General features: G+C 31.2%; 1 protein-coding gene across 5 annotated transcripts in view; it reads right to left on the minus strand.

Moving 5' to 3' along the window:
- Positions 1-22,093, minus strand: part of LOC118195450 (hemicentin-1-like) — a 331,768-nt gene that overhangs the window by 127,628 nt on the left and 182,047 nt on the right. For all 5 annotated transcript variants that reach the window (XM_085827451.1, XM_085827448.1, XM_085827449.1 and 2 more), the window contains exons 37-41: positions 19,695-19,825; positions 18,279-18,435; positions 14,393-14,674; positions 11,272-11,442; positions 11,062-11,175 (exon numbers count right to left, since the gene is read on the minus strand). In XM_085827451.1, the coding sequence (XP_085683577.1) occupies positions 11,062-11,175; positions 11,272-11,442; positions 14,393-14,674; positions 18,279-18,435; positions 19,695-19,825 (855 nt within the window). The remainder of the gene's footprint in view (positions 1-11,061; positions 11,176-11,271; positions 11,443-14,392; positions 14,675-18,278; positions 18,436-19,694; positions 19,826-22,093) is intronic.

A 22,093-nucleotide genomic window follows, 5' to 3' on the forward strand; every position in this document is an offset into this window, starting at 1 on the left:
TGGGCTGACTATAGGTCAGACAAGTGGGAATTAGTCAACAACAACAACAAATGAACAACAGAAAAACCATTCATATCCTAAAAGTGATGAGTATCACAGTATGGTGATTGAATGTGTCAGACAGCCTCACAGAGAGAACATGCTATTGATAATGGCTCAAACCAGAATATTTTATGAGAAAATGGACTGAGAAACTGAGTTTGTACATTCAAAAGACTAGATAAACAAATTTCAAACTTCCCAAGGTATAAGGTAGTTAAAAATTAAAGGTGAAAACACTGAAGCTAATACACAGCCAGTTGTACAATCTGCATGAATTTGTCAAGTTAATTGATAATAAAAGTTATCAGCAAAACAAATTTATAATGCTGACAAAACTGGTCTTTTCTGGCAATAAGTAGACTGAATGATCTTAGCAACCCCAGCAGAAAAAAAAAAAAAAAAATTCCAAAGTGAGACTACCAAATTTTGTAGGTCAAAATGATGCAGCAACATACAAATACAGTCAAAAGTCGTTAATCCGGACTCGTCGGGACTTCGGCGATTCCGGATTATAGATCATCAGTTTAAGTCTGGTAAGATGGCATGCAGAAATTATAAAATTAAAAATATGAAACCGTAATTAATGAAATAAAGTACAGTTATGATCTAAAGGGTATCAAAATTTACAAAAAAAAAAAAAAAAAAAAAAAAAAGAGCTTAATATTTATTTGTTTATTTTATTAAACATTTCTTTCAATGTAAGTTGTTTTGCTTCAATTTTTTATGTGATAATACATTCTCTTTAATTCTATAAACAGACATAATTTCTTGTTGAGTTACAAAGTTCCGCTGTTCAAGTCCTATAATTGCTGTGTCGAGAATATCGACTAATTTACTAATTCAGAAGACAAACAACAAAAATCAGCGTTAGATTCACAAAATTTCACAGGACTAGTTTCGATGGTTTTACCGAACCACCATCTTCAGCTGCAAAACCGCAAATGAACAAGATAGGAAAAAATGATTAGATAAGATAAGAAAGCCTGGACAAGAATAAGCAAGTGGCGCCATCTGTTGGTGAAACCAGAACTAAAACATAATTTCTTTAAAGGCCGAAGGCAAATTCGGATTGGAATTAGGATCGTTAACTAGAACAGAAAGATTTTTATGAATGTGAAATGCCTCTAGAAAATCCAGTTCTCCAATGGAAGATGTTTTTTGAATAATTTTGGCAGCAGAAAAAATTGAAAGTGTGATTTTCGGACCAACAATGTTGCGCAACAGAAGACTTCTGTATTTCCTTTTTTCTAACATATGCCTCATGTTCCTTGACGCGAAATTTTAAGGCTCTCTTAGTTTGGCCAATGTAAATTAAACCACACTGGCAAGGAATCCTATAAATACCCCAGGAATTCATATCCGGAATGGGGTCCTTAAGTATGGAACTCGGAATTTTATTGATGGGGGAATAAACAACCCGAAAGTTAAATTTCTGCAAAATATGTGCAACTTTATAGCTAATTGATGGAAAGAAGGGAATGACAACAGGATTTTTATAATCTCCTAAAACAAGAGTGTGCCTTTTAGTGTGTTGAGATGAGAATTTTTTAACTGCTTGATTAATAATGTTGGGTGAAAAGCCCCTGTCGATAGCTATTGCTTTTAAATAATTTAGTTCTTCATCAAGGGCTAGTTTGGAGGAGCAAACTTGAAGAGCACGGAAAACATAGGAATAAAATGAAGCTAACTTTTGTTTAGTCGGATGACATGATTTAAAGTGTGGTGGAAGGCAAACCGATGAAGGTTTACGGTAAACTGTAGTACTGAAGTTGGATGTGTTACGTGTGACCAGAATGTTGAGAAACGGAAGAGAATTGCAAGTCTCAAGTTCAAAAGTGAACTGAATAGCAGGATCAATAGAATTCATTGTTGAAAGAACTCTATTTAAATCATCTTTATTACCTTCAAACAGGGTAAAAGTATCGTCTACGTAGCGGAACCATGCCGGGAAGTTTAAAGTTTCAAACAATTTTGATTCATAATAATGCATGTAGATATCAGCCAGGATGGGACTGAGGGGGCTTCCCATGGCTAATCCCTCAGTTTGCTTGTAATATTTATTTTGGAAAACAAAATGTGTTTGTTTCAAACAGAGTTGAGTGAGAGAAATTAGCTCATCAATTTCGATGCAAGAGAAATGAAATTCGTGAAGTCTGGTTTCTAGACATCTTAATGCACCCTCCACCGGGACATTGGTGAATAATGATTTTACATCAAAAGAAACCATGAGTAAATTACTAGGAGAAATGTTTTTAACCTTTTTTACAAACTCTATTGAATTTTTTATGGTGTAAATGTTATTGTCTAAGAGAGTGGAAAACCTAGAAACCAAATATTTAGCTAAGAGATACGAGGCAGTACCTAAATTTGATACAATAGGGCGGAAAGGAATACCACTTTTATGAATTTTGGGAAGAGCATATAATCTGGTAAGATGATTGGTTTGGGTCTGGTAAGATGATTCTGGTAAGATGATTGGGAAGAGCATATAATCTGGTAAGATGATGGTTGCACATATTTTGCAGAAATTTAACTTTCGGGTTGTTTATTCCCCCATCAATAAAATTCCGAGTTCCATACTTAAGGACCCCATTCCGGATATGAATTCCTGGGGTATTTATAGGATTCCTTGCCAGTGTGGTTTAATTTACATTGGCCAAACTAAGAGAGCCTTAAAATTTCGCGTCAAGGAACATGAGGCATATGTTAGAAAAAAGGAAACACAGAAGTCTTCTGTTGCGCAACATTGTTGGTCCGAAAATCACACTTTCAATTTTTCTGCTGCCAAAATTATTCAAAAAACATCTTCCATTGGAGAACTGGATTTTCTAGAGGCATTTCACATTCATAAAAATCTTTCTGTTCTAGTTAACGATCCTAATTCCAATCCAAATTTGCCTTCGGCCTTTAAAGAAATTATGTTTTAGTTCTGGTTTCACCAACAGATGGCGCCACTTGCTTATTCTTGTCCAGGCTTTCTTATCTTATCTAATCATTTTTTCCTATCTTGTTCATTTGCGGTTTTGCAGCTGAAGATGGTGGTTCGGTAAAACCATCGAAACTAGTCCTGTGAAATTTTGTGAATCTAACGCTGATTTTTGTTGTTTGTCTTCTGAATTAGTATTTATTCGGCGTGTTATTGTGTCTTAATCGACTAATTTGTCAATCGAAATTTTTTCGTTTTCAATAACTTCTGTCACTTTCTTCGCTATCGGAAGCGAATTATAATGACGAGGAATTTGATTTAAATCATATCAAAGACGGAGTACATCGAGATGAAATACTACATTTAGTAAGGAATTATAAGCCAAATAAAATAAAAAACATCTGCCCTAAAGATTAGGATAGTGCTGACAGATCAACTTCCAATTCATAGTTCGCTGCAGCATTAAAGATAAATAAACGTTAAAGTTTAGATAAACAAAGGATATGCCTTTATCCATTTTTTGCAGCAATTCCACTTTTTGTTTAATAGCCTTTGAAACATACTTTCGCTTTGTAGATCCTTTACATATTAGTAAATATATTACAGAAATTCTATTTGACATAATCGAAAGTTGAAGCTTACTTTTATAAAATTGCTCTAACAGTCTGCAAAAAATAATAAGCCAAATCCAATTCGAAGATTAAGGAACAACGCAATCTGCAACATTAACTGAATTAGATAATTTTAGCTTAGCTTATACCGTCCGTTATACATTAAACGCGCATGCGTGAACGTATTTTGCGCACATGCATATTCGCAGCCGTAAAGGTCTTACGCGCATGCGTCGCGCAGAAAGTTTGTTGCTTTGAGGTCCGGATTATAGATCATTCCGGATTATGGGTGTCCGAATTAACGACTTTTGATTGTATAAACTTTTAGTAACTGGGGGTGGGGGGACTATATGGGCTAGGGCATTTCAAGGAGTAAAGATTTTCTACTTATCTGTCATTCAAATCAAACAGCATGGATGACATAAATATAAATAAATTATAGATTTAAAAATCCTTATCACCTGAGGTTTGACAACATTTGAAATAAATTTCTTTACTGGATGATGAATGGTTATAAACAACAGTTTAGCTCAGGCTTCACTTGAAGTTTCATTAAAAAATAACATCTTCATCTTATCCTTTCCAGAAAACTCTACATCCATTATTAAGCTAATGGATATCAAAGTGCTGCATACATTGGAATGCAGATCTGGAATCGCCAAAGTACCGACGAGTCCGGATTACGGACTTTGTACTGTACTAGTTTTTCTGAACATTGGCAAGACTATTCAGGGATTTTTTAAATATCTCAACATATGATGTGCTCTCTAGAGCACTGCAAGATCTCAAGAGAACATGTCTGCAGATATTTTTTAAAATCCTTGGTATAATTTATGACCAGCTATAGATTTTATGGTGCTGTGTGGCAATTAAAATTGTGTTTTAAAGTCTAACTTTAACTGAAATTGTTTGTTGACTAGCGTAAAGGAAATTTATTTTTGGCAGATAAATATTATTTTTAGTTCTTATTGTAAGCATTCTCCCGACTAGAGTTAAAAAAGAGCAAGGGCATTTTTTGTGAACATCTCACCAGGTTAAATTACTTGCACTCCCCAAATAGAATTCCTTAGGGGACTGTGAATAGGATTCACAGAGTTTGTTACAATGGGCATTGCTTCTTCTCTGTTCTTGCCTTTTCTTATTTTGGGACGTGAAAGCTTCTGTTTGCAAAATAAACTGAACTATTGATGTTTTATCAAAAGTCATTATTTTTTAGGAGCCAGAGGCTTATTTACTGAGTATGTAAAAGGAATTTCCTAATCATTAGTGACCAGTAGCTGGCAGCTAAATATGGACAGTTTTTTTTTCCAATGGCGGGCACTTGCCTATAATAGCATTGGCCACTACTAAGGCCAGAAGTGAAGGCCATTTAGTTGTGGAGGTACCTAATAGGCAGCTAGCGTTACCTCCTATGAAGGGATAGACAATTTTAATTTTACATCCATGCCTTCTCCGAGATTCGAACCCGGGCCGTTTAGTATCGCAGTTGGCTTCCCTAATCACTATACCATCTGGGTGGCATATTAAGTAATATCGATAACATATACAGCTTAAACCCTTACACTGAGAAAGAAAAGTTTAATGCAAGTGTTCACAACTTTTCTTGCCCAACGCACATCTTTCACCACTGCTCAAAGATCATCCCCCCCTTGAAAATCAGAAAAACTAATACTTACATTTATCTAGATTGAGATGATTTTTTTAACATGTTTTATAAATTCAATAACAAAAAAATGTAGATTTTGTCGATAAATACCAAAACTTAAATAAAAGTAGTTTTTATAATAAAAAATTAAAATGAAATATTTAACAGCTAAGTAAAAGGCTGACCATACTCCCATAAACTATGAAATTTATGAAATTATGAAATCTCCACAGGGAAGGATACCATCCTGGTTAAAAATTCCTGGTTTAATAAAACAAACAAATAAATGCTGAGTTTTTTTCAGTAAATTTTGATTCTCTTGAGGTCATAAATACTTCATCCTTTCATAAATAATTATTTCATATTTCCAATTTTTTAGTTTCTATCTGTCATGTTACTAAACTGATGACCTAAAATTCGGAAATTTTTGAAATCCAGAATCAGCATAGTCCAAAAGTAACTCCAGATCTCAGACTTTGTATTTAAAAAATGGGACAAGACTAATTTCGATTAAATATTGCACATGCTATTAAAGCAAGAAGAATGACATTTGTACATCTATCACTACAGTTTTACTTTCATTTATATTTAATATAAATTATTTTACATTAACAGAACTATTTCAAACTTTCTTTTCCTTTCTCTCTCTCTCTCTCTTTTTTTAAATCATGGTTAACAAAACTGCAACTGAGGAGTCACATGCAATAATTCTGAGGAAAATAGTACTGAAAATAGGATGTGATGCATGAAATCAGCAAAAAAAGTTAGATATTTCAGTCAGTAAAGCATTTCTAAAAACTATGATTTAAATTCCTTTCAAATAAGTCATAAATTAGTTTATCAAGAAATTTAAGAAGGATCATTTACTTGATTAATACAATTATGCAGTATAGATATAAAGAAAGTTGTATCATCAAGATACATAAGCAGAAAAAATTGCATGCAAATATGATGTTAGTTTATTTATGAATCACAAAGCAATACTAATAGAATCTTGGACCCATTTTTAAACACAATTCAAACTTTTTCAGAATTTTAATATATTAAAATCACTTAGACTGTCAACATTGATCCTTGTATCAGTATCAACACTGAAATGGTTTTCACACTATGCTTTTTACCAATGCAAAATTTCATTAGATATAAGAAGTAAATTTCTTTATGCCCATCAAAAATGCATCTCAAGAGAATAGGAACTTTTCTTTTTGCTTTCTACTGGAACTCCAGATTTAGGCTGGAGATGGAAGGGTTTTATTCAGATGTGAAGAACACTGGTAAAGAGATTAAAAATAAATAGTTCTTATTGATTTACACTGATCTATCCTTTTCAAGTTTTTCCTTCAAAAATAAAGTTATAACCATCAAATGGGAAAAAAAAAAAAAAAAAAAAAAAAAAAAAAAGTACATTGGCAATTTAAAATGAATTTTCATATATGCTCTGTCTAATAATCATCTCATATCCCTCGGTAACTAAAACTGCTGACTCAAATAACTGCTCACTAATATTAAAATACTATATTCTTCCTTCCTTTTTTGCTACTCTTATCATTCAAAAATCAATAGGGAAAAACCATGCAAATAATTTAATTTCTGAAGGATGTAGTTACAGTAAGCACATAGCAAATGAAAAAATCATGGCTAAATTACAGGTAATCTTCACAATATTATTTTTTGAAAGAAATCTATGTTCCAATAAGAATACATAGTAATATTAACATTACAATAGTTAATAAAATATTTTAATTTTTACTTCCCTTGGATTTTGCCATTTTTTAGACTGTTTTCATTGTATTTACAGAAATATTTTACCTAAATGTTTTGTGTTTTAAATGTTCTAATTGATAACCACCACCTGTTAAATAATAAATGTTCCAAGTGATAATATTCTTCACTATCTTTCTACCTCATAATTTCCAAGACAATAAAACCTTTTGTAGAATCGGAAAAGGCATTTTATCCCATTCCTCTTGAATAGTTTTCCAAAGTCCAATGAAAGCTTTAGGTCAAAGTTTGGACAATCTGCTTTTTAAAAGTGCAAAAATCCATGGGTAACACATTAGGAGATTTAGAAGGAATGTGAGTGAAGGGTATGGATTTGATACCCTTTTTCTTTCCCCTTTGCAGGAAATTAAAAGTGGATTTTGACATGTGGATGCTTGCTTTGTCTTCCTGCAACTCTGCTGAGTGACGGCACTGTGGATGACGAGAAGGTATTTCTCATTTGAAAGTTGGTATAAAATAAGTTCCTGGTAATATGTAGAGTTGATCTTAAGATCTTTATCCACTCTATTTATTTTTAATTTACCATTATATGAAAAACAAGCAGCAATCATACATTCCTTTCAAAAATTTTCTTTAGATTCTTTGAATCATGGATACTATTCAGTTTCGAGGGCTGTAAAAAATCGCCAAACTTTTGTTGATGCCAATGCTGCCAAAAATAATTGCGGCAAGAAAGGAAGTATAATAGTAAATAACTATCTAAGATTGATGTTTTAATTTAGATGAAAGGTTAATTTCATATAATACTTTTTCATAATTCTACTTTATATGAAAAAGGCTAAACATGAGTGAATGGAAGCATAAAAGTAAATAACTATTTCAGATCATTATTATAATTTATATAAAAATTGCTAAACATAACTGAATGGATGCCTGCATTGCTATTTCGCTACCGACTTATCACTAACGCATAATTTCATCTCGTTGGTTGTTCAAATGTAATTTTCTATAATGAATGATGCCTTTTCTTTGAAAATATTCTCGGAAAAGTGCAGAATCGCTCACTTATTTGTTCGCCGCTTTTTACAAGGGTAAAAACAATTGGATTTTTGTCAATTTTCTTTTACTTTTTAAGTGAAAATAGGTTGATTGTGTACACAGATAATGTCAAGGGTGTGCACAGTGCCATTTTTGTGCAATTCTAGAATTCTTTTTCAAGTAAAAATAGGTCGATGTGCACATGGGTACCAAGTATGTGCAATTCTTAAAAACGCATCAAGCAGTGGATGATTCTGCACTTTACCCAAAATTCTACTGCCGACTTTTCGTCATGGGCAATTGTTAAATCCATAGGATATTAAAAAAAGGATTTAAAATAAAAAAAGTATTTAAAAATTAAACTAGTATTTCAACGGCGTCTTATGAAATATACAACTATATAAACTTACGCAATCTGAAATCAGCGCGTACTCTAGATTTGGCGCTTTTGCGCATACATTTTCGCTACAACTTTTTTACGGCCCTCAAAACAGAATAGTACCGAATCATGTTTTAAGATTTTTCCCTCTCCTCTTTGATGATAATAAATAGATCTCTTTTTATTGCGGTCATTTAAATACACCCAAGATTCATCTACTGTAACAACAATTTCCCATTTTTGTCTGGATAAACGTTTCTCATAAAGAATTCTACAACACATTCTACATTTGGTGATATGTCATGCAGAAACAAGATGCACATTGTTTTTTCACCTTTTTAAGATTCAAATCAGCATTAATCACTTTGTTTACAATCGACACTGAGTCTTTCAATTATTTTTCAACTGTCCTTTGACTTGGCGAATTTTTTTTTAACGTTAAAGATCTTATATTTCCAACATTCAAAACATTCCATTTTTTCCTTCGATATGTAGTTGAAACAATTTTTCCACTTGAAGCCAAACTTTGATGTTTTTTTCCTTTCTTGTTGACAATATTACCTATCGTAGCTTTAGATATAGAAAACATGGCTTTCACGACATTTTTTAAGAATTAGATAAGAATAATTTTCTTCAGAAAGAGCACAAACATTGCATTCCATCCATTGTTTCTTTAAAAGTGCCATTTTGCATGAAAACAAGCTTTTAAGTAGCAGATGATAATTCATACTTTAAAAAATAGAGTTGCAATTAAAGAAATAATTTTAAGCAGACAATTTTTATATATATATATATATATATATATATATATATATATATAGCAAAGCAAAATCCTCTAAAAATTGGCAAACAACCTCTGTACTATTGTCTTAATCTTCAAAATCATACATAAATAATTACAGAAGGTGAATGTGAAGAAGACTCAGCAAAATTGTAGACTGAATGTCAGTTCGTATTTGCTTTTCTGTGACCGACTGCTTCTTGCATTATGCTGGGCTAAAATTTAATATTCAGAAGAGTAAGAGGCATTCTCAGGTAGTTTGTGAAAATTTGCCTTTGCTAGTAAAACAAAAAACAATTACTACACGGATGAATCTATTCTAAAATTCAGGATAGCTCCTTCTCTAAATGCACTGAAGAAGGCGAAAATTCTGTAAATATTTAAAAAAATTTCAGAACTGACACTAAAATGGTAGGGAGGAAAATGTGTGAGATAATACATGATTTATAAAAAATTAAGCTTCTTTCTCAAGAAAGTCTAACATTTTGAAGCACAGCATATGGCATTTGTAGCGAAAATCATAGCAGATTTTTGATCAAGCAAAGCACATGCGATGCTTTTTTACGAGACACGTATCCAAATTATAGGAAGGGTATGTACACTGCGAAGAAAAAAAAAGAAAAAGAGAGGGGCAGTCCTATATCTTCCGTTCTACTGGGCTGATTGACGAAATTCAACATACGTTTTTCATGTCTTGAAAGCACGACTTAGGATATGTATTAGATTTATATATAGCATTGTTCTAATATAGGTATTTTGACACAAAATTGGACTTTTTCTGAAATAACAACTTTTTTTCCATATTTCAATTCTATGAATCAAAGTATGCCAAACTACCAAGTGTAAAGTTAATTGAGTTTGGAGTATATTTATTAATCTCTTTTTTTTTTACTAAGCTTATTTGATTCTTCCTTTCGCATTTTGAAATTCAGGTTTCTTCCAAATAAAATTCACCCATTTTTTATGATTTATTTTAAAATTTGTATCTTTAAATAATTTTTATAAATTTTTCCAAAAACATTTTGAATTATAATCTACAAAATTTTTATCGTTATCTTAAAGTACATATATTTCTAAGCATACATGCAAAAAAATACAATTTTTTATCCAAAATTTCCAAAGATATATGTGAATTTAAATATTGGCACATTTTGAAATTTGGCATATTTGTTGAAAGCGATAAAACATCAGATGTGGTTTAAACACTTTGATAAAATTATTTGGAAGTAGAAAGGATGTGACTTTTTCCCCACTCATACACAATGTAATAAGGTAGGAAGGAGGTGTCTTTTTTTCTGCTCCGGCATAATGGAAGAAAGAGGAAAATTGGTTGCCATATATTAAGAAGTTGAACAAGTGAATTATTCTTGGCCAAACTAAAAAAATTTCGCCATGATATATTTTTGAATTTTTTCATAAATTTCACACCAAATTTTATAAAACTTAATACCTAGGCATAATTTGAGTTGTAGAATCGAAATATGAAAACAAATTGGTATATATTAGGACAGTGGTATATATAAATCTAATATATATCCTATGTCGTGCTTTTGAGACATGAGAAACGCAATCTGACTTTTGTCAATTGGCCCAGTAGGACGGGAGATATAGAACCATCACCCCCTTTTTTTTGCACAGTGTACATTATCATTTCTGAGCTTTTACAGGAATATTAAGTGATAAATATCTCTAAAATTCATGCTACAGAGGAAATATGCACTTAAGTACAGCAGGTAAGTCAACTCACCTGATTATTACAGATAAGCTGACTTATATACAGAAATAATGGTAAATCTTGGGGGATACAGCTCCAGGATACGACAGTGTTACATCTGTACCTAAAACTTGTTTCTTTTTTTTTAACAAACATAAGAACTTAAAAGTGATTTTAAGAACCTAAAGAAAATTTATACATACTCATTACATCAACAATAAACTCTGCAGTATCGGTGCCAGCGTCATTAAATGCAATGCAAGAATATTTTCCTTCATCACTTTGTTTTGCAAAATTTACTTTGAGAACTTTTCCACCTGTGAAAAGACAAAATTAGAAAAGTAAATGTGACAGATAAAAGAACATAATTTTTACTTTGAAATGCTTTTAGTAGAATTAAAAATGAAAAATACCTTCTAAAATTTGGTGCTTTGAATCTACACTTGAATGTAGAACTTCACCATCCTTTAACCATGATATAGCAGGAGATGGTATTCCAAATGCAGGGCATTGTAATATAATTGTTTGGTTAACCACAGTCAGCAAATCATGCTTTAGATTTTCCTTATCAATAGATACTGGAGCTTAAAATAATAAACATGATATTTCAGCACTCTTAATAATGAATGGAAGATGGGTACACACCAAGTTTAATACTTAATTAAAAATTTAAATTTTGTTTAGCATTAATTACAAAAGAAAAGCTGTGCATTTTAAATTATAAATTAAAAGCTTTTTTTTTTTTTTTTTTTTTTCCCAAGAATGTACAAAAATATGTCATTTGAAATTAATATTAACAAAGTTGATTTTACTAGTTAATAAATAGAAGATTGTAAAAAAGAAAAATGACTCAAATACTCTGAAAACTGCATTATTTAAGCAATTACTACTTTTAATTTTGATTCCAACATTCAAATTAAAAATTCAATATTTCAACAGGAAATTACTTTAAATGCCCCTGAATGCTTTGTCTATAAATGCTTTTAAGCGTAGTAAATACAGGTTGGTTATTCCTGATGCATTCCATTCTGAAAAACAATACTCAAACATATTTGTAATAATGTAATTTATTACTCCAAATTTTTAAGCATACATCCTTTTTTTATAAGAAACCTGCCTAAAGGCATTTGTTTTTGCTTATGCTTAAAATTTGGCAAAAATGAGACACAGTGTTATTGTTAAATAAATTTCTAGTACATATTGCTACTACCTTATAGGTTGATGCTTCTCAAATCATGACGCAACAGTTTCCAATGCTTTCAACATCTCCCTTTACGGAAAGATTGTTTCTTTGCTGCTCCCTACAAATTTGTTCCTCCCAACAAAATCTACTTCAGAGTTTCTTGTTGTGACATTAAAAGCATTTTCATATGTTCTTCAGTATTCACCTCCTGGCTATATTCTTTAACTAGCTCATCGCTGTCATTGCTATCTACCTCTAGTACCATAATTTTGGTCAGAGATACTCTATATTCATTTGGTCAAACACTTTGTTGCCATATTCAACAAAGCTGTCTGGCCAAAGCTTCTCCCATGAGAAAATGCAGGTTCTTTTGGTGACTCCTCACCCATGCACTGTCGATCATCTTGAGGCAGGCAATGATGTGAAAGCGGCCTTTCCAAAACTCTCTGAGAATAAGACTTCCTTCAGTTACCTCGAAACAATGCTCACACATATATAGATAGATAGATAGATACTATAGTTACGAATTTTGCATATATATATATAAATTATTTTAGCAAAATTACATGCGAGATTTTATTGTCTTTTGTATAATGTAACATGAAAAATCTAAAGAGTGAAGTTCTATTGAAAAAATAAGGGGCAAGTCTATTTATCACCGAGGTAAATGACTATTGCACTGAACTGGCAAGATAACGCCAAGCTGGCATAGTTTTGGTAAATAATTTTTGTTACCAAATTTGGTAGGTCCTGTAAAACTGTAATTGAATAACTATAATTGATCCCCCTGTGTGTAACTGCAACTGTACCCACCCTTACACGTAACTTGAACTGTATGTGCCTTCCAGCAGTCTCGAGAAGTGGAAGGTACTAGAGATTTTTCAAACAGCGGAAGCAAAACTATATAAGCTGAGAGAGCATCAATTCAGCTGTTTAGTTCAGCATCGAGTTCGGAGTATTGAGAGATCTCCTTGTGAGCTTCGTCTTTTAGAAGCACTTCGCAGTATTTAACATTCTTTGCAGTTTGAAGTGTAACTAATTGTACTCTGTGATACTGGAAAGAGCTGCATGAGTATTTTTATGGAAAGTTCCAGAACTGTAAACTGTTTCATTTGGGAAAATAAATTCTATAACATTTACATCAGTTCTGTATGCATTCAATCCATTACGAATCCGTATGTTTGCTCTCTCTATATATACATACACACACATGCTAAGTAATTAAGAAGTCATGCACATGAAATTTAATAAATAAGGAATAAAATAGGAATAAAAATATTACAGTCACCAAAAAAGAATATGAAAAAAATGGCACCGCAAGCTGTTTATTATGTGGAAGTGCACAAACTGTTTCTTATGGTGAATGCTTCTTTTGCATCAAAATTAGGTTGCTAAGCAGAAAAATGTTGCCTTGTTAGATTCACGAACATTTCAAAAGGTCACATTTAATCATTTCAACAACTTTTTTTTTGTAAAAATGCACTGCAAAGTAACGCTAAATTCTAAAAAACTGTTCCTTTTGGGAAAAGCTCATTTCCTTTTTCAACCAAAGAAATTCCTTTCAAAATTAACAGGATAAAGTGCAAATCATATTTCAAATGCTATATTATTTATAATAGCACTGTGGCCTCATCCATTGAAACAATTTGCCATTAACATACACTCTGGAATTTTCAAAGTTTTTAAAATTTTGATGTGCATGACTTACTGATTACCAGACACATATATTTATTATGCACATACTATTATATCAAATTTTATTAAATAATATCAAATTTTAGCTTCGAAGCTCTAATATTTCATAACACTTGGCATAACAAGTAAGTTATGTTTAAATATTTTTACCATTCTTCAAAAAATTCTGTTATAAACAAATTTTTACATAACAGCAAAATATTACAGCATTATGCCTTTAATCATTTATTACCTGAATAACAGAAATTCAAGTTGTTTCTGTGGAAGATAATAACACTATGTAAATTATGTCATATTATATTAAATGTATAATGACAAATTAATATTATTGATGAATTTGTAGCAAAATCTTCAAAAGTAATTAGTAATTTATTTAAAAGAACAGCTGCATATTTATTTCCCCATCTACAGATATTTTTTAAATAATTTTACTATGATTTATGACTAATTCCAGGAAATACAGTACTTTAATGCTATTAAAGTTTAGAACTCAAAATTATATTTATATATATATATATATATATATAAACCACTGAGCTTTTCAGGTAATTCTAGAAATACAAGTTAATCATTTTGCATAAAAACCTTATATAACTAGAATGAAAACAAAAATACTGACTGCAGAAGTGTAAAAGTAATGCAGAAAGAAAACTTACTATACACACGAATGTCAAAATTCCTTTCATCTTGCCCAGCTGAACTCGATGCAACACAAGTGTATTTTCCTGAGTCTTCTATTCTTGCTAAGCGAATTAAAAGGGCAGAGTCTTCTTTAAGGAAATGAAGATTTGGATCTGCAAATGGCTCCAGGAAAACACCATTCTTCATCCATGTTATAACCGGTTTTGGATTACCCTCTGCCTCACAATGAATTATCAGTGGCTTGTTTAAATGGGCAATATAGTCAGTATTCAAATCATCATAAATTTTAGGAGGAACTGTAATAAAATTTTATTTTTTTTTTTGTACAAGATCCAAATTACCATTAATATTTCAATAATAAAAATGAAGCATAACATAATTACAATAATTAAAATACACCAGCAAAGATTGTATTAAATATACTTTTTTTCTAGCAGGCATTTCCAAAACTATTAATTAATTTATCAACAAGAAATCTTGTTTAGTGTCAGGTCGTGTCTATGTTTAACAGATTGCCAAATTTTAATCAGTACAGCCAAAATACTTGAATTTCTTTAATGTTTTGTACATGTTATATTGTCTTACCATAGTACAGATTGTTAAGGCACAATTCTGTACAGATGTACGTTAACATAAGGACAAAGAATATAAATCTACATATTTTTACATCCACTACTTTAACTAGATTAGAAAATATATTAGTTTTGCACATATACATAGATAACAAAAATACACAAGTCGTTTGACACAATCACAGAATAATCATAGGTGGAATTCGAATAAAAAGCATGCCAGTTAGCAGGAAAATGAACTGTTGAAGGTAAGTCACCAATTTCTCTCTCCTACTGGACGAGGGGAACAAAACTTGTAGTGCCATCTTTTGGGTTTTGCTGCCAATTAAGAGTTCAATTTAGTAAATTTTCTACATTTTGCTTTTCAAAGTTTTACAGTGATTCTTAACCATTTGACTGCTACACGGCGCAAAACTGCTAAGTTCCTTTATCTCGAAAACCGCGACGCAGCGCCTATGTTTCAGTGTGTCTTTTGCTCTGTCATCAAGTTAAAATATAAGTCAATAGACAACATCAAATCAAAATATGTCCCGTAGTTTTCGTGTGTTCTTGCATCACATTTTTTTAAAATTTAAAAACATAATTATTCCAAGTATTTCCATGCAATACGCTGCTGAAAATTGATCAGTATAGATAAAAAGTAAAAAATTTAGAACCAACTTTACACAAGTACCCAAAAGAAGTAAAATTTAATACCAAAAAATTTCAAAATATCAAAATAAGAATTAAAGAAATATAAAACTAAAACCCCAAAATGATAAAAACCTGAAATACACCAAAATCAGAAAAAATATGTAAAAAAAAATAAAAGAAGATAACATCATTATCCTCTTGATAATATATATATATTTTGGTTTTGGTATATTTTTTCAGGTTTTTATAATTTTTAGGTTTTAGTTTCATATTTCTTTAAATCTTATTTTGCATATCTGTAAGGTATTTTGAAATTTATTGGTATTAAATTTCACTTCTTTTGGATCCTTGCGTAAAATGGGTTCTAAATTTCTTACTTTTTATTCTATCTATACATGAATACATATCAGAATTTGAATATACGATCCACACTTTTAACTACATGTAATTGCTTACAGATCCATAAATATACAACCAGCTAGAATACATATATATGTGTGTTTGTGTAAGATAAAAAATATGAGAATCAAAATTACAATTTTAACTAACAGTAAACTCTTTAAACTCAAACAAAAACCTTTCTCTTTATGTGCTTACATATCGCATAACTACACACTTCAGCTTCGCTCTCTACCCTGCTAGGATGTAACTTCGCTGTCTTGCTTGCTGTTGCAATAATATCAAAAATGCAAATGCTATGTAAAAGAGCATGACTAGAGTACCAAGTGATTGTGGTCACAAACATCAAATGGAAAATAAAAATGGAATTAAAACTGCCTCCACAGCCAAGTTTTTTAGATATTACCAAGTCAACATATTAGCATACTAAGCAATCAGAATTCTTCCTTTTCATTGTGGATCTATGTAAGCATCAGCAATGTTCTGTTTTTTCCTTGCTTACAATTATTTTAATTATGCAAGATAAAAAATATGTGAATCAAAATTATAATTTAAACTAACAGTAAAACTTTTAATTCTCCCTCTCTCTTCTAAAAATCATAATAACTTCTCTGGATTGTATCTTTTCTACATCATTCCCTTTTGCATGGCCTGCACAATGCTGATGATGCAATACCTGGGAACTGAACCTCTTAACTCAAACCAAAACCTTTCTCTTCGTGTGCTTCCATATAGGATAACTATGCACTTTAGATTCTTTTTCTGCTCTGCTTGGATGTAATTTCGCTATGCTGCTTCCTAGTGCAACAATATCAAAAATGTAAATGTTCTTAGATAGGCACAGCTAGGATGAAAAGCGAACTGTGGCCACAAATGTCAGTTGCAAATAAAAAGGAATTAAAATTGCCTCGACTGCCAAACTTTTTAGATATTACCAAATCAGCATATCAGCATACAATGCAATCAGAATTGTTCCTCCTTAATATGGCTCTAAGTATGCATTAACACTGCTTCATCTTTCCTTTGCTATTATTTACGTATATATATTAGGCTCTGCTACTATTGCACAATATTATATAAATATATTTTACCTTTCGAAAATTTTGTTATTTTTGTGTTAAGAATTTACTCCTCTAATTGTTATTTTTATATTATACAGTCAAAAGTCTTTAATCCGGACTCGTAAGGAATTCGGCGAGTCCGTATTATCGATTTTTCCGGATTATAGATCGTCAGTTTAAATCTGGTAAGATGGCATGCAAAAATTATAAAATTAAAAATATGAAACCGTAATTTATGAAATAAAGAGCAATTATGATCTAAAAGGTATCAAAATTAAAAAAAAAAAAAAAAAAAAAAAAACTTAATATTTATTTGTTTACTTTATTGAGCATTTCTTTCAACGCGCGCATGCGTAAAGCATACATTACGCATAGTCGAAATTAGAAAATTGTAACCAGAAAACTATTTGATTTGTATTCGTGATATTTACAATGATGAGGAATTTGATTTAAATCATATCAAAGACGGAGTACATCGAGATGAAATACTTCATTTAGTAAGCAATTATAAGCCGAATAAATTAAAAACATCTGATAGATCTGAAGATAAGGATAGTGCTAACAGATCAACTTCCAGTTCATTGTGCACCGCAACATCCCCCCACCCCCACGCAGAGCAGCATGAAATTGATAAACAGATTTCGGAATGGTTAGAGAAACAAAGGAGCCTTTATCCACTTTTTGCTGCAATTCCACTTTTTGTTTGATGGACATTGAAACATGCTTTCCCTTTGTAGATCCAGCTTCGGAAATTCTATTTGACATAATTGAAAGTTCCAACATACTTTTATAAAATTGCTCTAACAGTCTGAAAAAATAATAAGCCGGATCCAATTCGAAGATTAAAGAACATTGCAATCTGCAACATTAACTAAATTTTATAATTAGATAATTTTAGTTTAGCTTATACCGTCCGTTATACATTAAACGCGCATGCGTAAATGTATTATGCACATGCGTACACGCATATGTGCATGTGTAAAGGTATTACGCGCATGCGTCAACACATTATACGTTGATGCATGCGCAGAAAGTTTGTAGCTTTGAGGTCCCGATTATAGATCATTCTGAATTATGGATGTCTGGATTAAAGACTTTTGACTGTAGTATATTTTATTATATATTTTTTAGATCAGATTATTGCTTACGTTGGATTGCTTCTGATTTATATAGTACATATAGTATGCATATTTGCATACATATTGGAGAAAATAAAAATCCAGTGCAATTCATACCTTGGACAAACAAGTCAAAATGTCTCTCTTCAGTTCCTAATGGGCTAGATGCTATGCATGTATAACGTCCTCCATCTTCAGTTTGCACATTTGCTATATGTAACAGTTGATTGTTTTCTAGAAACTGCAATCTTTCAGCTTTACCAGAAATTAATACCTAAAAAAAGAAAACAAAATGTATTGTAATACTATAAATTAATTTAATTACAAATTTTGTAGATATGTAAATAATTTTAGTGAAACTGAAGCATTTTTTTGTATAATGTAACATGAGATGCTTGGAAGAGATAAAGCTCTGCAAGAAAAATAAGATTACAGGGGCAAGCCTATTTAACATTGAGGTAAAGAGTTAAAATCTTGTTAAATTTACTAGATATTGCCAAGCTGGTGATGGTTTTGGTGACTAATTTGTCGCCAAATTTGGCGAGAAATAGCTATAAGTCCTTAAGGATGATTTGGCAACATTTAGGTCTAGTCCCTGTGTAACTGTTAATGGTATTGTATGTGAATAACTGTAATTGATCCTTGTATAAAACTGTAAATGGATTCAGCCCTCATATTCTTCCAGTAATTTTGAAAAGTGAAAGGTACTAGGGATTTCTTGGTGCCGGGGGGGGATATAAGACATAAGACCGGAGAGAGCATCAGTTTCTCAGTTTAGACTGAGAAAGGTCAACTACAGAGTATTGAGAAAACTCCATGTAAGGTTTGCTCTTTAGATGCACTTTTCATTGCATGTGTTTAACATCCTCAGTAGTTTGAATTGTAAGACTAATTGTGCTCTGTGATACTGAGAAGAGTTGTACTAGTATTTTTGTGGAAAGTTCCAGAACTGACAAGTATACTTTTTAGTAAAATAAATTTTATCAAGCTATCACTGGTTTTGCGTGCATTCAATCTATTATGAACCATTTTGCAAGCAACAATATAAATTAATATAACTATACCAGACTTATTCTATTCAAATACCACATTTCTCTTTAAAAATTGGAATATTTAAAATAAAGATTTAGGAATGATCATTTGCATTAAAATAGTTTATATTATCTAAATAAATATCACTTTGTCCAGAAATGAAAGAATATTTGCCTCACACAGATTTATTAAAAATACATAATTCTCAAACACTCTAATAAAGCACATATTGTATAATTTTGAAACAGATACTAAAAGGATTTATGTCCCATTTCTATTCAAATACAATTTAATTCTAAATAAAGACCATGTCAATGACAAACATCCAAAATATAACTTAAAATTTTACCTTAAAGCAAAATAAGATTTTACGAATTGTTTAAAATTTACCTTGTGTAAAAATTAAAAAATATATATATATACAGGCATTTAAATGTTATTTAATAAAACACTGATAACAGAACAAATTCCAGATATGCTTATCTGTTCGCATAACATTACCTTTCCATCTTTCATCCATGAAACAATAGGCAGAGGATTTCCATGTACATAACACTGTATATCAGTACTATTTCCTTCTACGACATGAGTTCTGGAATCTTCCTGAATGATATTTTTAACTCTGGGAGGCACTGGTGGAAAACATCATCTTCAGAAACATAATGAAGTCATAAGAATTCAAATGAAGGATGATCCCCTCACATATGAAAAAACAGTATTGCAGATTTTTGAAAACTATAATAACAATCACAAAAGGAGGGAGGAAATATATAAATAGTAATAAATTTGTATTAAAATACGAAAATTAAATAGCTGTGCAATCAAGCAATATACAACAAATTGAAATCAAGAAAATTATTCCCTGCTTTAGAGACATTTGTTTTATGAAACTTCAGTCTTACAAAATAACCTAAATTAATACTTTTTTTAATGACCAAAGAGAGCTGAAATAATTTCTTACTTTTGTCATGAAAAGCAGTAAACAAAAATATGACTCGGCATTTCTTTTTGTCAAATAATATCAGAAACATATTGTTACAAATTTTGCACTTAGATGATTTTAGTGCAATCATTTGTGAAATTGTTGTATTTTGCAGCATAATGTAACAAAAGTATGAAAAACTGACGAGCTATGTTAGAAAAGTAAGAATATGGGGGCAAATCCATTTACTATTGAGTAAAGAGGTATCTTGGTAATTTGGCGAGATATTGCCAAGCAGACAAAGGTTTTGGCGACTTATTTTGTCAAACCTGCCAAAAAATGCAAAACTTGGTGACCATTTTGGTTCAGTTCCTGTGTCACCGTAATAGGTATTGTAATTGAATAAATGTAATTAATCACTATGTTAGCTGTAAACGTAATTTGATCCTCATATCGTTTTCCTGTAATTTTGAGAAACAGAAAGTACTATATCTCGGTGGCCAGTTGAAAACTGCATAAGGGCGGAGAGATCGCATCTGCTCTCAGTTGCTATTGTTGCGAGTTGCTAGTTCTGTATGAGATCGGATTAACTTTCTCTTTAGATTCACTTTGCATTGGGTTGCGTTTAACATTCTTAGCAGTTTGAAGTGTAAATACTGATTGTACTTTTTAATACTGTGAACACCTGTACAAGTATTTCTGTGGAAAATTCCTTAACAAGCGTTTCTGTTGATAAAATTTATTTCATTAATATGTTTTTATACATTTCTGAAACACAAATTTTATTTTTCTTCAAGAGCAATTAATTTATCTTATAGGTTCCTTTATGACATAACACATATTAAATGATTTCTTATATTCCTAAACTAGTTATACTAATATTTTGAATTCCCAACTATGTGGAGTAATATGATAGATTTACTAAAACATTTACCAAATTAAAGAAAATATTATAATATCAAGAAAATTTATAATATTGATGAGATGGGGTTTTTTTTTTTTGCTATCAGTCAACACCAGAGTTGGGTTTCTACTAGAAATGTTAGTTTAGGGTGGGAAAAAAACATGTTTCCTTCAGGACTGCGAAAGAAACTAGAAGAAATGGAAGAAATAAACAATGATACCACTCACAATCAGGGCTGAGGAGTCAAAATCGGAATTGGGCAGATTTTTGGGTAAAAGGAGTCGGAATTGGAATCGCTAAAAAACACGACTCCTCCAGTTTTTTATTGAACAGTTTGAATTTGAAATGAAATTAAAGTGAATTGAAAAAATAATTAATGGCAAACAGAGTTAATATTTTTATTTATGGACTATATACATTAATAGTTATTTTCTATTTTATTGGCATATTAGTAAAAAAATATAAGGGAGCAGGATGGATATGATATTTGGCATTATTGATTAAACTGATTCATTTAGTTACTAATCTCATTGGTGAATTTAGGTAAGCAGCAAGAACTCCCATAATTGATGCCATTCTTAGGAAGCGAGCAGGAAAAGGAGCAACGCAATGGAGAAGTACATATTTGATGATATAGTGATTGTTAGGATTAATAGCTTTTTCAGAAGATGTAAATAACCCTAATATTTCACTAACAGAAAGACTGTGGAATGATCTTGCAGAACTGGAAATCCTTCTCTCAACACCGTATATAGCCATGAAAAAGCTACAATCTGAAGAATTAACAGGAGACAAGAATGTTAGAAGATGTAGATAACCCAAATGTTTCAGTAACAGAAAGACTGTGGAATGATCTTGCAGAATTGGAAACTCTTCTTTCTATACCATATATAGCCACCAAAAAGCTACAATCTGAACAAGATTTATACATGGCCTTTGAAGAAATAGATAAATATGATTGCTCTTGCAAGACACCTCTTTTAGAACTTATAAAAATCTATCCTGAAAAGTTAAAGGAAGTAGCCATAACAGTAACAGCTTTTCTTCCTGCTCAAGTCAGTGTGGAAAGACTCT

This window comes from Stegodyphus dumicola, chromosome 12 (genome assembly GCF_044657685.1).
Source record: "Stegodyphus dumicola isolate Sdum_Otavi_A_Nest chromosome 12, ASM4465768v1".
Lineage (NCBI taxonomy): Eukaryota > Metazoa > Arthropoda > Arachnida > Araneae > Eresidae > Stegodyphus > Stegodyphus dumicola.